Source organism: Mycteria americana, chromosome Z (genome assembly GCF_035582795.1).
Source record: "Mycteria americana isolate JAX WOST 10 ecotype Jacksonville Zoo and Gardens chromosome Z, USCA_MyAme_1.0, whole genome shotgun sequence".
Taxonomy (NCBI): Eukaryota; Metazoa; Chordata; class Aves; order Ciconiiformes; family Ciconiidae; genus Mycteria; species Mycteria americana.
The window spans coordinates 10420169-10434580 of NC_134396.1; the positions used below are offsets into that span (position 1 = coordinate 10420169).

A 14412-nucleotide genomic window follows, 5' to 3' on the forward strand; every position below is an offset into this window, starting at 1 on the left:
ACATAAGGTAGTTGTTCTTGGGCTTTTCTAAAATTTAAGAAAATCTGATCGTACCTTGAATTATTTTAGTCAGTCTTAAGGGGCAAAAGTTTCCTTTGCCCTGTGTTACGGGATGAGTTTCCTTTCCATCTTTTGTTCTCCTTTTGGTTCTCAGCTTTGAAGCAGTATCTCTTGATAAAGGGAATGTGTCTACCTGCACCGCAAGGTGTAGTGTTGTGTATAAACCTGGGCTCAGTTTAAATGAGCATACTCAACAACTGGCAGCAGTCTAACAGTTCTCTTAGGGGTGTCAGCAGGCAACAGGTTGTCCTAAGTCTCAAGTTTAAAGTTGGAGTAGATCTTCCACAACTGGGTAAATGGATGGATGGTGTTTATAACAACCCTAAGGTAGACTGACAAAATGCAGCAGTTCGTCATGATGGCTAATGGTGTCTGTTGTTTTCTTTTTATTTTGAACTAGGAAGAGATTGCTGTGGCTTGGGATGTGATTCGCACAGAGCCTATAATAGTGCGATTGCACTGTTCACTTACACAGTACTTAAATGGTCCAGGTTAGTCACCTCTGTATTTGTCATGTGCCTTGTATGGTGTCTTAGTCTGAGCCATGTAACTAGATGATAGATACTCATTAACTGCCAAATGTTGGACTGTGCATGTGCTTGGATCTACTGCTGAGAGCAGTCCTACTGGTTTGAAATTATGCTTACATATATTTGCATGGCTAGGCCCTCAATAATGACATGGGCATCTAATTCAAACTTTCATAGGTTGATTTTTGGAACTTGTTTTCCTGATACCCTTTGAAATGCAACTGCTTCCCCTAGGAACCAGGGTTAAGTAATAAAGTTCTACAGTTTCTAATATGTGATTTCCTGATTTTGGAAATCAGGGATCATCTGCACAGATAAGATATCACTGATAAGGTATGCATACACAGATCTGTGCAGCACATTAATATGCCCTTTTTCACACACCTTTGAAGAATCGGGCCATGATAATTATCCTTTCAGCTTCTGATTTCTATAGGACTATGTGAACTCTGGGAATCTTTAGATTTGACTGAGTTGCTAAGTGAGTAAAGCTTCCTCGTGAGAGTAAAAATGGTCAAACTCCTGAAGAATCAACTGATTTTGAAGATTTGGAAAAATTCATATGCAAGAGTCAACTTCAGATATATTTTTACAGTGGGCAGTCAGAACTAAGTTGCCATTTGGATCATAACATGCCCAGCTTTGGAGGCTTCCAGTACAAGCTGTCAGTTCAGGCTTGTATCTGTGGGACAATTCTGCCTCTGGAAAATTAATAGATATTTCCAGTCATAATATGTTTAGCAAAATCTGTCCCAATGAGCTATTTTTATAGGATATGTTGCCTGCCGATGCTAACTATAAGCTATATTCTGTTCATTCAAATAAGAATTTCATTACATCAGTCTTTTTTGTTTGTTTGTTTGACTTTGGTCTTTTTGTCCGTATTTTATTGCTTCAGTCTTTTTTGTAAATATGCATATCTTAAAATATGTATTTGCCATAGCAGGTAGCAGTGTTAGTATTCAGAATATTCCTATCAAAATGTAATTTAAAAAATAAAAAAGTGCAGCAAATAAGAGAAGGTGAAGCGTGAAGAGCAGCATGCAGTAAGAAATGATCTAGTGAAATGAGAAGTAACAAGGCATCTTCTGCATCGTTGACAAGGTTAAAATGGGAAGCTTAGTTCCCAGTCCTGCAGCTGACTGATTGTGGGAGTGCCGGAGTACCAAGAAAGGCAAGATCAGGGCCAGAGGCAAGTGCTTCGCTGGTACTGGTTTTATGAGCTAAGCTACTGTTGCAGCCACGTCTCTTTATTTACCAGAAGAGGACAATGAGATCTACCATCTTGTGTGTTAACAAGACCCTTCCTCTGTGAATTCCTCTTCCCTCTTAAATATGTTGTTTTGAGACTACTGGGCCATAACTTTATGTTACATCATTTTCTCCTATGGTACTTTCTGTTGATTGATAAAAGAAACAGAAATGCAGTATACTGCAAAGCACTATGGGGGGTATTTATACGACCTTGTAGCTGTGTAATAATCTGATTTTAGATAGTCATTCCTCTAGTTAATAGCTTCTCTCATTATTGTACTTGTGGGCAGTTTCTCCCACATGCGTTAGAAACCTGTCTTAGATGAGGACGAATCAGCCTTTGGAGGTACCGGGCTGTCTGCTCTGACTGTAGAGCTTAGACAGCAATTGTAGTCTAGAAGTGAGATTTTGAGATTGCTGGTCTAGGTATGATGATTCTCACTGAAAATATTCCCCCCCTATCATGTGTCCTAAATTTGACAATCTAAAGACATTGCTACCCCTAATCAAATCATTCATCCCTTTTGAAAAAATCATCAGTTTGCCTTTAAAAGATGAGATTATATTTGAATAATAACATTAGAGAAAGGGTATCTACAGGGCTTTGAACTAAGTGAAAATGGATGGCCAGGTTAGATATATTGTAATTTATTTTAAAATTTAATTTATTAAAGTGAAATTAAAGGATAAACTTTGACATTCTGAATAAAATCTGGCTTTCTGAGTGATCAGAATAATACAGATTTTAAAATATTGATTCACTTTTTCTAATAAAATTTGAACCAACCCTAGTTTCTTGTTTTAATTCCTTTTTTGTTTTACTGTAGTCATTACCGCCTTATGTAATATGAAGGATAAAGTCTATTCGCGCTTGTAATAAGTGTTAGCTGTTGTCCTGCCTTGAGGACCTGAGGCTCCCTCAACAAGTGCTGGATTCCATCTGCCACTTCTATCTAGTAAATGTTATTAAAGGATTTTAGTAATACCAGGAACTAATTTCCAGCCTTCACCCTGTACACTTTCAATTTTCTGATGAACATGGATATATCAATGTTAGGACAGGTCTTGAGGAAAATTCAGGGTAATCCTTGGCCACTGGAATTCATATATCAGGCACTTAGATGATGATTATGGATCTTGTATTAAAACGCCCTCAGAAAGAAAACCCAGATACTAATCAATTCAGTTTATTCCACTCTGGGTTTTCTTCATAGTCACAGGAACTGTAGTGTGTACAGACTACTTACTTGGAAAAAAGTTTAAAACATTAGGCGAGATGAATTACCAGTCCAGATACATTTAATCTGATGCTGTTCTCTAGTACTTGCGTAATACAAAAAACAAAGACATGTTTTTGTAGTTAAAATTAGTGGGAAGAGATACGTTTGGGGGAATTCAATTTCTAAAGTACTCATTTGTAAAATTACAAATTGTATTGGTTGATATTCTAAAAAGGGCCATTCATTTCTTAATAGGCTTAGATGACATGTCTACTTTCACCATTGCTTCAGTGGCATTGTCTATAGTAAAGGTCCAGATAGAACAGGGTCCTTAATTATTACTTACATGGTCATGAGTTCTTGATTATTGCTGTAAGTTCATATATCAACAATATCTCCTTTTTCTGTAGTGCCAACTGTGGATGTATTTCAGATCTCTACTAAGGAAAGATTTGGGCTGGGACATCAGCTGAAAAAGTAAGTCTAGAAAAGTGCAAACCCCTGTTTTTAGGCATATATTACACTCTTTTTAGTTCCTGGACCATGTCAAGTAGGATAAAATTCACAGGTTGTCAGGTTGGTTGGATCAAAGTGTTTTGAACTTGTTTTTCTTTAAATAAAAAATAACAGGATTTGCCTTTTTAAGTTCAGTTTTGACAGTTGTTGGGGAGAACTTGATTTGTGCTGCCTGCCAGGGTTTTCTGTCACTTTGCTGCCATTTAGGAAGTAAGCTACAAAAGTTCAAAAGACTGTAGCTAGGAGTGTTCAATTTCATGTTTCTGCTTAGATGGTGAAGGCTCTGGAGCAGGAGTCTTTTTGAGCATCATGCATACACCCTAAGGGGGCTATGCTTTCATGATATCCTCTAGGAGGTACCATCGTAATTAGGCCATCCACATTTTGAGGACAAGAGGGAAGAATAGTTGAAAAAATTAGCAGTTTCGTGTGTTCATGATACAATACAATTTAATAAAATTTTGCTGAGTCATCTTTTCACGTATGCTTGTGTATGTGTAATAAAATGACAAGAATATAGGCTTTAATATCTGACCATAACAACATTAAAAATCCCTTAAGAAGAAAAAACCCTTTTGCTGTTCAGTGTTTAAAGAAATTCAGTGCAGCATTTTCGTAATCTTACAAATGAAGCAATGTTACTAAAATCTCTATGGTACATGACTTTGAAGAAAAAAAATAAAAAGCTCCCCAGACATGAACAGTCTCTTAAAGCATTTCAGTACTTGCACTATCTCTGATTTGTGCAATCGGGTAATTACTAAAGATTCCCATAAGATGTTTTCAAGGACATAGCTGCATAATTCACAGTTGAGCAGAAGTCAGAATACCCATGAACCACATGGCCTCCCATGGCTGTGGCAACAGGATATTAATCTCTGAAGATTCACTAAATTTTTGATAAAAGTCCATACCAACTTCCACTTTGACTTTATCACTCAAAGACTCCTATTGCTAGATTAGAGTCACAGAGTAATTTGGCTTGGAAGAATCTACTGGAGGTCACCTAGTGCAACCTCCTGCTCCAGGTAACACTAACTTCAAAGTTAGATTAGTCCACTCAGAGTCTCAGGCAGCTGAGCTGTGACATTTCCAGCCTTTGTGGCAACCTATTGTACTTAACCACTCTTCTTGTGGATGTCTTCTTTTTATAGCCTTTATGGTTTTTAGCTTTCCTTGCTCCAACTTGTGACCACTGCCTTTTGCTGTCCATCTCTGGGAAGTGTCTGACTGTGTCTTCTCTGTAAACCCTCTTTGGGTAGTGTAATATTCAACATCCCTACCTTCATGTTTGTGCCTTAGGAGAATATGCTCCTACCTGAGCAGTGCGGATGCTGTAGCCTCCCTCTCTAGTCACTGGAGAGACAGACGCCTATAGTTGGATGGGATGCCTTTGAATCAATTTGTCTCTAGATCTCCATGAGAGGCATACCTGCATAAGTCTTGCAGTGGTTGTTTACGCAGACTGTATGCTCAATAAGAGTTCCATGTAGATTCATTTTATGTGGGAGAAAAAGCATTTTTGAGGAGCTGAGGCACCCAATCATCAGCCTACATACATGACAGAAAAACTCTGCCTGTAGAGTGAGGACATTGCATCCTGACACCTATGTGGTGAACAGAGAGATCAGTATTAAAGTGAGTATATCCTGGCTACGATAAGAAAGTATTTTTTTCTTTCTTAATTTGCAGAATCATGCAGACATTTGTTACACAACAGTGGAAGAACAGCAAAGAGAAATCTAATTGTACGCACAATAAGAAGGTGTCTGACAAAAAGGTGAAATCCCCTCTGCACATCTTTTCTACATTGCGCAGGTAATAGCAAGGAAAATAAGCTGTTAACACCATATCCTGTTCAAAATCCACAGCAGACTTCACAAGGTGAAATGTTGACTTTTCTCCATAGAGAAATGCCCTATTTATATCTTACCTCATGGGTTTCCAGTCCTTGCCTTGCATGACATCAAAAGTGAACTAGGTACTACTGCAGCTTCTAAGACTATTTGAAGGCAGAGCATTTCAGTGCCCTGCTCTCTGCAACGGCCATGTTTCATCTAGAATTGGAAATAATGAATTTTATATTATTTAACTTGTTGTATTTGTATCTTCAGAGCTTGGTAGGATTTGACTGTTACTTGAATAGCAAGAATACAAATATAAGTAAGATACACAAGTAATATATAAAACATACATATAATATATATATTATATATATATAAAAAAATGTTTGTGGTTGTCTAGCTGTTCTTTCCACAGCTGTGCGTATTTTTAATTTTTTAAAACTAGAATGTTCATTAATGAAAGACTGATTTTTAGAGCTGCTGAGCACCCACCCCTGTCCACTGTTTGAGTACATTAATGTTCACCACTTCTGAAATGCAGAATTTCAAAGAACAACGCATTAAAAATATAAGAAGTAGTTTGTGAATAGTTCCTTTGAGTTCCTTATGACTTCTGCCAGTTACTCATACTCTTAAGTGTATGTAAAATCGGGCTCTGATTTTACCTCTTCAGGAATGTGACTATTTACTCTAGCATGTTTTCCTGCTTATGCAGGGTTGACAGATCACCCCTTCTGTGAATTTGAATTGAATGCTTCTTTGAACATGCCTTCTTTTTGATGAATTTTGCCATTCTAAATTCCGTGTATAAAAAAGAGAGGGAGTACAGCGATCACTCATGTTGAAGAAGGGAGGAATGTCAAAAATGACAAAAGACTATGTGTCTTTTCAAAGGTTAGAAGAGGAAGGTGGTGTTTTAAGTAGAAAGCTTACCTGTTCCCTACCATGCCACACACCATTGCCTAGCGCAGGCTGTAGCTTGGCATTTGGTTTTATTCAGAAAGGGCATACAAAAGCCAGGCCCGTCTTTCTCCTCTGATTTGGCTGCTGCCGCAGTGCCTGTCCAAAGATGGCTCAGCCCCAACGCAGGGACCCCCTCTCCCCTAGAGCACCTTTCCTACCTCCTGTCTGCAGGAGGGTGGTAGTGAGCCAACTGCAGCAGTGAATCAGCAGCCTCCACGTGCATCTGCTACCGTCACCACTTGCTGACAGGGTGGGGAAACCTGCCAGCCTCTCCCCTTGGGGTTTCACTTCTTTTCTATTCGATCCAAGCCCAAAAAATACTCCAAATATTGGGATTGCCTATAAAGCACAGAAAAATGGTTCAGCATAGCTGTTACATGTTCTTGCTTTGCAAGGACAGGCGAATGTGAGCCTTATAGAAATGTGACAGTTCATGTGAGTGTTGTTTCATAGAAAACTTTTGTTCTTTACTTCCTGCATTCATAGTTTAGGTCCCTCACAATCTCATTTCTAGTGTTACAGAGCTAGAATTTGTCTAAAACAGGAAAGAAGGGCATCAAATTGTCTTCCACAAAGCACCCAGTTTATTATGAGGTTTTTAAAAATAATGTTCATTTCAGCTGAATTAAATTTGATTCACTGCCTGCAAGTTTCACTGCTCATTGTATCTTCCATTGCGTCTGGACATAGAATTTGTTATGCTGTGTCCAGAAGACAATAACTTTAATGGGATCATGCCATGATGATTACATAGGAAAAATAGATTTTGATGAGGAAAATGTGTTATAATCTCATGTGAAATATATGGTTTTCATTTCAAAGATAATTTTCTGAATAAATCATTTGTTTAGAGACATAGAGACCTTTACAAAGAGCTGTGAGGATACACCTCTAACTTTACTTAAGCTCTTACTACTTAAGTAGTTAGTTGTCCTTTTGATTGATGAGCTTGTGTGTAAATAGGAGTAAGATGTCTATTTGGTATTGGAAAATTAGTCCTACATACAATTGCTCATTTTTTTTGATGTTGGGCTGCGTTTATCGCTAGTGAAATACATAAAGACAGGTGATATTTAAAAAATTTTACATATGTGTAGTCTTGCTTGATTTGCACAAGATTTTGATTATTGTCCAACTTTGTCTTCTCCTTTATTTTTAAGGTCGCCGAGTTATCCTCCACCTGGCTGTGGTAAAAATAAATCAAAACTGAAGTCAGAACAGGATGGCATCTCCAAAACTCACAAGCTACTGAGAAGGACTTGCTCTAGCACAGTGAAGGCGGAGGATATGTGTGCCACAAAATCTCACAGAACCTTTGGCCGCTCGTTGTCGAGCGACCCTAGGGCTGAACAGACAATGGCTATTAAATCGCACAAACTGTTGAACCGTTCTTGCTCTGCAGCCGTCAAGCAGGAGGAGTGCATCACTTTAAAGCCCCATAAGCTGTTAAGTAGGTCATGTTCTGGGGATCCTCGATGTGAGCACAACAGCACCTTGAAGCCCCATAAACTCTTAAGCAGGTCCTACTCCAGTAATCTTAGAACAGAAGAATTGGATGGATTGAAGAATCACAAGTTACTCAGCAAGACTTACTCCAATGCCCCTAAATCATCCAAAATGGAGCCTTTCAAGGAGTCCACCATAGCAGAGAGCAGGAGGCTCTCTCTTACCTCAGGGCTTATTGGTATCTTAACACCATCTTCATCATCACCTTCACAAGCTGCTGTGCGTAATAATTTTTTTATTCTGCTCATTTTCCTCCTATTATTTTCCAAACATGCTGTTATGCTTGTTATGCTTGTTATGCAAAGACATTAATACTTAGGGTATACATTAGTGAATATATTGGATATTTTGAATATATTGGAAGACAAGAGCAATGGAGTCAGCTTTTTAAGGAGGATTTAAACACCTATGCATGCACATATATTTAAGTTGTAAAACCAGAATTTGCTTAGGTCAAGACAGAGATTTTACGTGTCATGTTGAATACAACTCAAAGTACCTGCTGGCCATGGGAAAAGTTCAATCATCCTTCCCTGTCTTCTTTCTTGCTGCAGGAAGAAGGGAGAGTGTGTGCTTCTGTGCTGCAAAATTGGCTTGCTCACACAGGTCTTTTCTCATTTCACTGTTTGCTTTGTGTGGGAAGCAACCATCCATTGGCTTGTTCGGGTGCCAAGTCACCTCTCCTTCTGGTCTTTGCATCTGTGATCATCATCATAGTGGAAGGAATGCAGTCATGATTCAGCTCACCTCTTGCGCATTTGTGCTTTGTGAAAGGTTTAACCTTCAAACGCGCTGGTGGCAGCCAGAGGTCAGGGAAGGAGTTAGGTCCACGCTGGCCCTCTTTCTTTCACCAGAGACATGATTGACTGGGAAAACGAAGGGTAGCACATTTCTTAAATTTAAGGAAGAGTGCTCAAAATTAATTCTTCTGCCTCTGCCTCTTAAAAGATGGCTTTTATACTTCAGAGAAAAGAGTGGGTCTGTTTCCACTCTTTTCAAGGCATCCGTCTGTTTTCTGTGTTGGATCTGGGGAGGGGCACTTAGGAGACAGTCTCCTCTCCACTCCCTTAGCCTGGTGGTACCTTGATGTTCTCAGCGAGAAAAAGCTGATTCTTGCTTGAAATGCCATACATATATTCAAAATAGTGCATTCTGAGTAATGAAATTACATTGAGTGTGCTATGTCTCATGGTAAATTAGTTTAATAAGCTGTGAGCTATACTCATCAGATCTAAAAGCAGTGATATACTATCATAAAATAATTTATATACATGCTGTGTGGTTGGTTCCTGTAATGTGCACAGCAATATTAATTTAAGGTGAGCCAACAGACTTTTTACTTGTCACAGTTTAGAGATGCATTTTTTTCTGAATCAGCAGAGGACATCTTAACATAGCAAGACTTTTCTCTCCTGAAGTTAATAGAAAAGTCCCATTGATTTTGATAAGATAATGAAGAGTTGACTAAGTGGTTTTATTACTGATGTTATCAGCCGATCTGGAAGAAATGCAAGGCCCGCTTGGCAGTCTAGGAAAACTACCAGTAATTTATTGCTAGAATGCATTTACTTTGAGGGAAAATCGACACGTACATGGTTAGGTGCAGTTTGACTGATGTTAGCAGAACGGCATCAACAGTCCATTTCATATTTTACATGCAGGCACCAAATATATGGGTAGCCTGGGTGCCTAACTGCAATTTGAAGTCAGTGGAATGTGGAAGCGATGAATCAGGACCCTAACTTCTCTTCAGTTCTCAGCTAAAGTATTTCAATCTCATATATGAATACAATTAGGAGGATTGTTTCCCAGGAGAAAAAAAGAGAAAAGTTTCCCGATTAAGCAGCTAGAGAAATGAAAGGAAATAAGGCTATAAACAAAACCAAAAAAAGCTGTAAATGGGTGATCTGACTCTTACTCAAAACAAGGTTTGATTGAGATAGATGTCAGCCTAGGGAATTTTTTACCTTACTGGCTCCTGTAACAGAAGTTCCTTCTAATTTATGCTGCTGTGCGTTGAAAGAAAAAGGCAGAAAGAATTTGAGTGGGATCTGAGCACAGAGATATGTTAGCGTGATGCTTACAGAAATAAGATCTTAGTAAATATAAAAGAAAAAGGTTTTCAGCCATTCTGAGAGTTACATTAGTCTTTCAAGCCTCAGCAGATAGCCCATATTTGGATAGACATTACACAGTTAAAATTTAATGGAAGTTACCAAATGCCAGTTTATTAGAATGGCGTGAACGCACTAGTGTTTCCATTTGAGATTAAAGTTTTTGGGATGCTGAGATACAAAACCTCACCAGATTTAAGAACTAAAAAGAAATGCTAAAAATCTATCCCGCACTCAGCAAACAGTAAAAGGATTGATTATTTGTAATGGCCATTTTATGCAAATGAGAGATCTTTTTAGATGCAAATATTGTTTAATTAACATATTTGCACGCAAAAAATGCAAGTGTTTTAGTTTCCTTATAATTAGTCTACCAACACTGAAGTTGCCTCAACTTTTTCCTTGCAGCAAAATTATGGTGCAAAATGCATCCCGGTACGAGACCGTGGCTTTCTTGTGCAGGTAGGATGTCATATCTTACCCATTTATGAAACACTGTGGAACATGAGCTGACTGTTAATTATTTTTAAGCAGATGTTGTTATTCTCATTTTCATTGTTCTCAGACTATTGAATTTGCTGAGCAGCGGATACCAGTATTGAATGAATACTGTGTAGTTTGTGATGAACCCCATGTGTTCCAGAATGGCCCTATGCTGAGGGTAAGTGGTGTGCTTGCTGGGATAAACAATGCATTTTATAATGCCTTAAATAGCAGTGGACCATACAAACCTGTTATAAAACTATTGAATTATTTCAGATGCATTTCATCCTAATATCCTTTTAAGATGCAAAAATGTTATGCATATTAACTAGATTTTGCTGTAAATTTGAAAAAAAGTATTGCAAGCAAGGGAAATGGAAATCAGGCTTGTATAATATCATAGAAACATAAAGGAGGGGTGTATTTCACTGAACACTTGTGCGACAGTAGTCACAACCAGATAAGATAGAGGAAGTGCATTAGAGTGCTTTCCTGGTCCTCTGGCATTCTTTTAAAAGCTTAGGGTCACCTCAGTCCTTGAGCTCTTGTCAAGCCATGGCCAGGGTATTCAGATGCACTGGTGTTAATGCCACAAAGCTGTGAAGTTCTTCTGACCCTCTTTTGCTCATGGGCCGCTGGAATGAGCCATCCTCCATAATGTGATAAAAAAGGCAGTAGAAGGAGGTGCTCTGTGAAGTGTCTCATCTAGTGTGACCTAGTCCAGGGGCACTGTTGTGGTTCAGTGTGCCCAAGGACTGGCCACTTACACAGCTCTTCCTTCCTTTCATTCCTGTGCAACTGGGAACCCGGAATTTTGCATGCTGCATGTTGTACCCTCTCATGCTGTTGGGGAATGCATACAGTGAAAAAGAGTAAGATTGGTCGTGAGAGACGCGCTCTGCCTGGAGCTACTAGATCAGTGCAGCTTTGTGAAAGAGTGTATTAGGAGAATAAAATTCTTACCTTTAGGACTGATCTTGCAGTTTAGAATCCTTCTTGTTTCACCTGTCCTGAATCCTATGGAAACCTGAGCAACCTTAAAAGATTAAAGCCATAGAAAACCGTTTAATACTAGTGTGTGAGTGGTCTGACACCTGCCAATTTCTCCACAGTGTGGCGAGCAACTAACCGTAAGTTGAAGCAGACATCATCTCTGGTAGTTCCATGGAACTAAATTCAGGAAGGTTATTGCTTACACAGTAGCAGAAGTCCCCTCAGCCTCATCCCCTGTGACACTCAGTGGCACCAACGGTCAGACGTTCTGACTGCAGGCAGGGTGTGCAAATAGGCTGCTAATAGGGTTTGCAAAAGCATCTACGTATTCAGTTAACACCATTTTAAGTCATGGTTAAACCTCTGTACTTTTGAAAATCCTATCAGGTGGGTTTTTGCCTCTTCAAGCTTATATCTGCCTTTTAAAAAACATGGTTTTCTGCCAGATTTATCAGTAACTAAACACTGATTAGAAGCCTGTAGAAAAGGCATCTGTTGCTTGTTGTTCATCTTTGAATGCACTGCTATGCATATTACCTGTGATAGGATGAGATAAGACAAAGTGAGGATAGTGAGTAAAGTTTGGATAATATAATTACTTAAATTATTGGGGTTTATCTGTTGTCCATAGGACAAAGCAAACGGTAGGATTTCTTCCTGTTCACATGATGAACTATTAAAAGAAAACAGAATGGAAATTCATCTGCTCTAAATAAAATATCTAACTCTTCTTGCTTTCCCACCTTAGAGATTAAAAGCCCTCAGAATTACTTTTCTCTGTCTTCAACTTAAAGAGGGGTCATTTTAGCGGTTTGAGAGTTTGTCAGTGCTTCAAAACGGAGGGAAGTGCAAACATGTTTGCCACTAAACATATATTCATCAGTGCCTTTGCAAGCAGCATAGCCTAGCAAGCTTTGCAAAAATGAAAGGGTGTCCTTATATAACCCCGGGAGAAGGAGGTAGCGGGAAGAAATCTAACATGCTCTGTGTATGCTTGAATGACTCAATAAGCAATATAGAGCCATTAATACGTTTGCAGTTCTGTAGAAGGTGAGAAAGGATCTCAGTTTGAATTGAACATGAGCTTGCCAAAGGGTCTTAAGGAAATTTATGCTTCACTCTACTGAGAGCTCTGGCAGAGGCAGCCTAAAGTAGTCAACTGTAGGGCTTATTTACATGCTTCAGCTGCACACACACATACACATACATACATACATATATATATATATATATAATGTATATAAAGAAAATAAAGAATGACCCAACTGAAAGAGCACTTTATGTTTAATACTACTGCAACAGCAGATCTCAGAAATACAGTACTTTATTAAGCAGAATGCAGTCGGCTTTCATTTAAGGCAAGGCTACATGCAACCTAGCCTTATGTCACTTAATGGATCCCATATGTAGCATCCCTGGCCTTCATAAAGAGCTTTAGAGTGCTCATACTTTTGATACCACAGTAACTTGACCAGGTTTTGTAATGATCAGAACATTGCTACAGTCTGCTTATATTGTTAGATTCTGTGTCTAGATCTTGTTTTCTACAGATGTCCATATCTCAAAGGCATTACTTAGATAGGCTCTATCTGTATTTGGTTGTATCACAAGAGATGCCACAGACTAAATAGCTCTGGATGGTTCACCAGTCTCTTCCTTTGAAGAATAGTTCCTCCACACAGATGCATACAGGGTCATGCCTGGGTGTATGTATCCTTAATGTTGAGTTTCCCTTCTACCTTCTGGAACTTTTTTTCAACAACAAAGAAGGCATATGAATTTATAAAAGCATAGCAAAGTTATTGCTTGACAAGTTATTTTAAAATGTATTTAGGCTTGATTTTCTGTTATTTAATGGAGTTTTATGCAATTGCAAAGAAGACAGTAAGGAATTTGATTCTGTAATCCTCCAGTATGTCAGCCTGACACCTTTCCTTCAACTGTAGTGTAGTTTAATAAATTGTCTTGAAATGCAATTTAAAAAATTCAACAATTGCCATCACACAATAATTACATTCTTTTACTACTGTAAACTTTTATACCTGGGTGTAATTTTTTTGTGCTGGTTATTAATGACTTGCATAATTCAGATGTGTCACCCTCAAGACAGCTGAAGATAACAAGTGAAACTGAGAGATAAAGTTTTTCCTTTCTGCAGATTTGCTCTACAGGCTATGTTTTTATCTTAGTTATAAAGTATCTTTAAATCAGTCTCCCTCAGCACAAGCTTTCTTCTCAGTATTGTGTTTCTTTTTCCTATATCACTTTTCTGGGGGGTGTTCTGTTTTTTAATACCTTTTCAATTTATTTTGTTTTCTTAAAATCTTGACATCATCTTTCCCATAAGATAAGAGCAACTTGATGACAAGATGTGTCTTTTTGTATGGCTTAATTTAGACACTACATCCACATGGCAGACATACCATTGTATGGAAGATGTCTGTTGCAGAACAGCTGCATAACACAGTTGCATATGTTTGGCTTTATGTTCTTACAACGGACACCTGTCTTGCTCCAGAGCCCGCAGTACTAATCTAATCATGCAAATTTTCCCTGCTGGTTCAGGGATCCTGTTGTACACAGGAATCTTTGGATGTTGTTAGGCTACCCTAGTCACTTATTGAGGATAAATAAAGAGGCTACATTAGTGACTTACTGAAGATGAATAAGTACAAAATTCTTAGATTTCTTTGGGGAATTTCTTTATGGAGCAAAGTATGGATCTTTCAGAACAAGCAGTTTTCTTTTGACCTCTAAAAGTTCCCTGAAATACAGAAGACCAGAATTACAGATACAGTTCCTGTGTGTATTCCACAAGTGCATGTGTAGATAAAAACACATAATGAAGATGGGAGTAACTTCAAAACACTCACGAACCTAATGCTCTCACAAGGAACTGCAGCTGTATTACTGTGAAGGGGAAGGACAA

At 38.5% G+C, this 14412-nt stretch overlaps 1 protein-coding gene across 3 annotated transcripts in view; it reads left to right on the forward strand.

Moving 5' to 3' along the window:
* PARP8 (poly(ADP-ribose) polymerase family member 8) overlaps positions 1 to 14412 on the forward strand; it is a 120938-nt gene that overhangs the window by 74695 nt on the left and 31831 nt on the right. For all 3 annotated transcript variants that reach the window (XM_075527394.1, XM_075527396.1, XM_075527395.1), the window contains exons 9-14: positions 461 to 551; positions 3475 to 3541; positions 5273 to 5398; positions 7548 to 8112; positions 10416 to 10469; positions 10573 to 10668. In XM_075527394.1, the coding sequence (XP_075383509.1) occupies positions 461 to 551; positions 3475 to 3541; positions 5273 to 5398; positions 7548 to 8112; positions 10416 to 10469; positions 10573 to 10668 (999 nt within the window). The remainder of the gene's footprint in view (positions 1 to 460; positions 552 to 3474; positions 3542 to 5272; positions 5399 to 7547; positions 8113 to 10415; positions 10470 to 10572; positions 10669 to 14412) is intronic.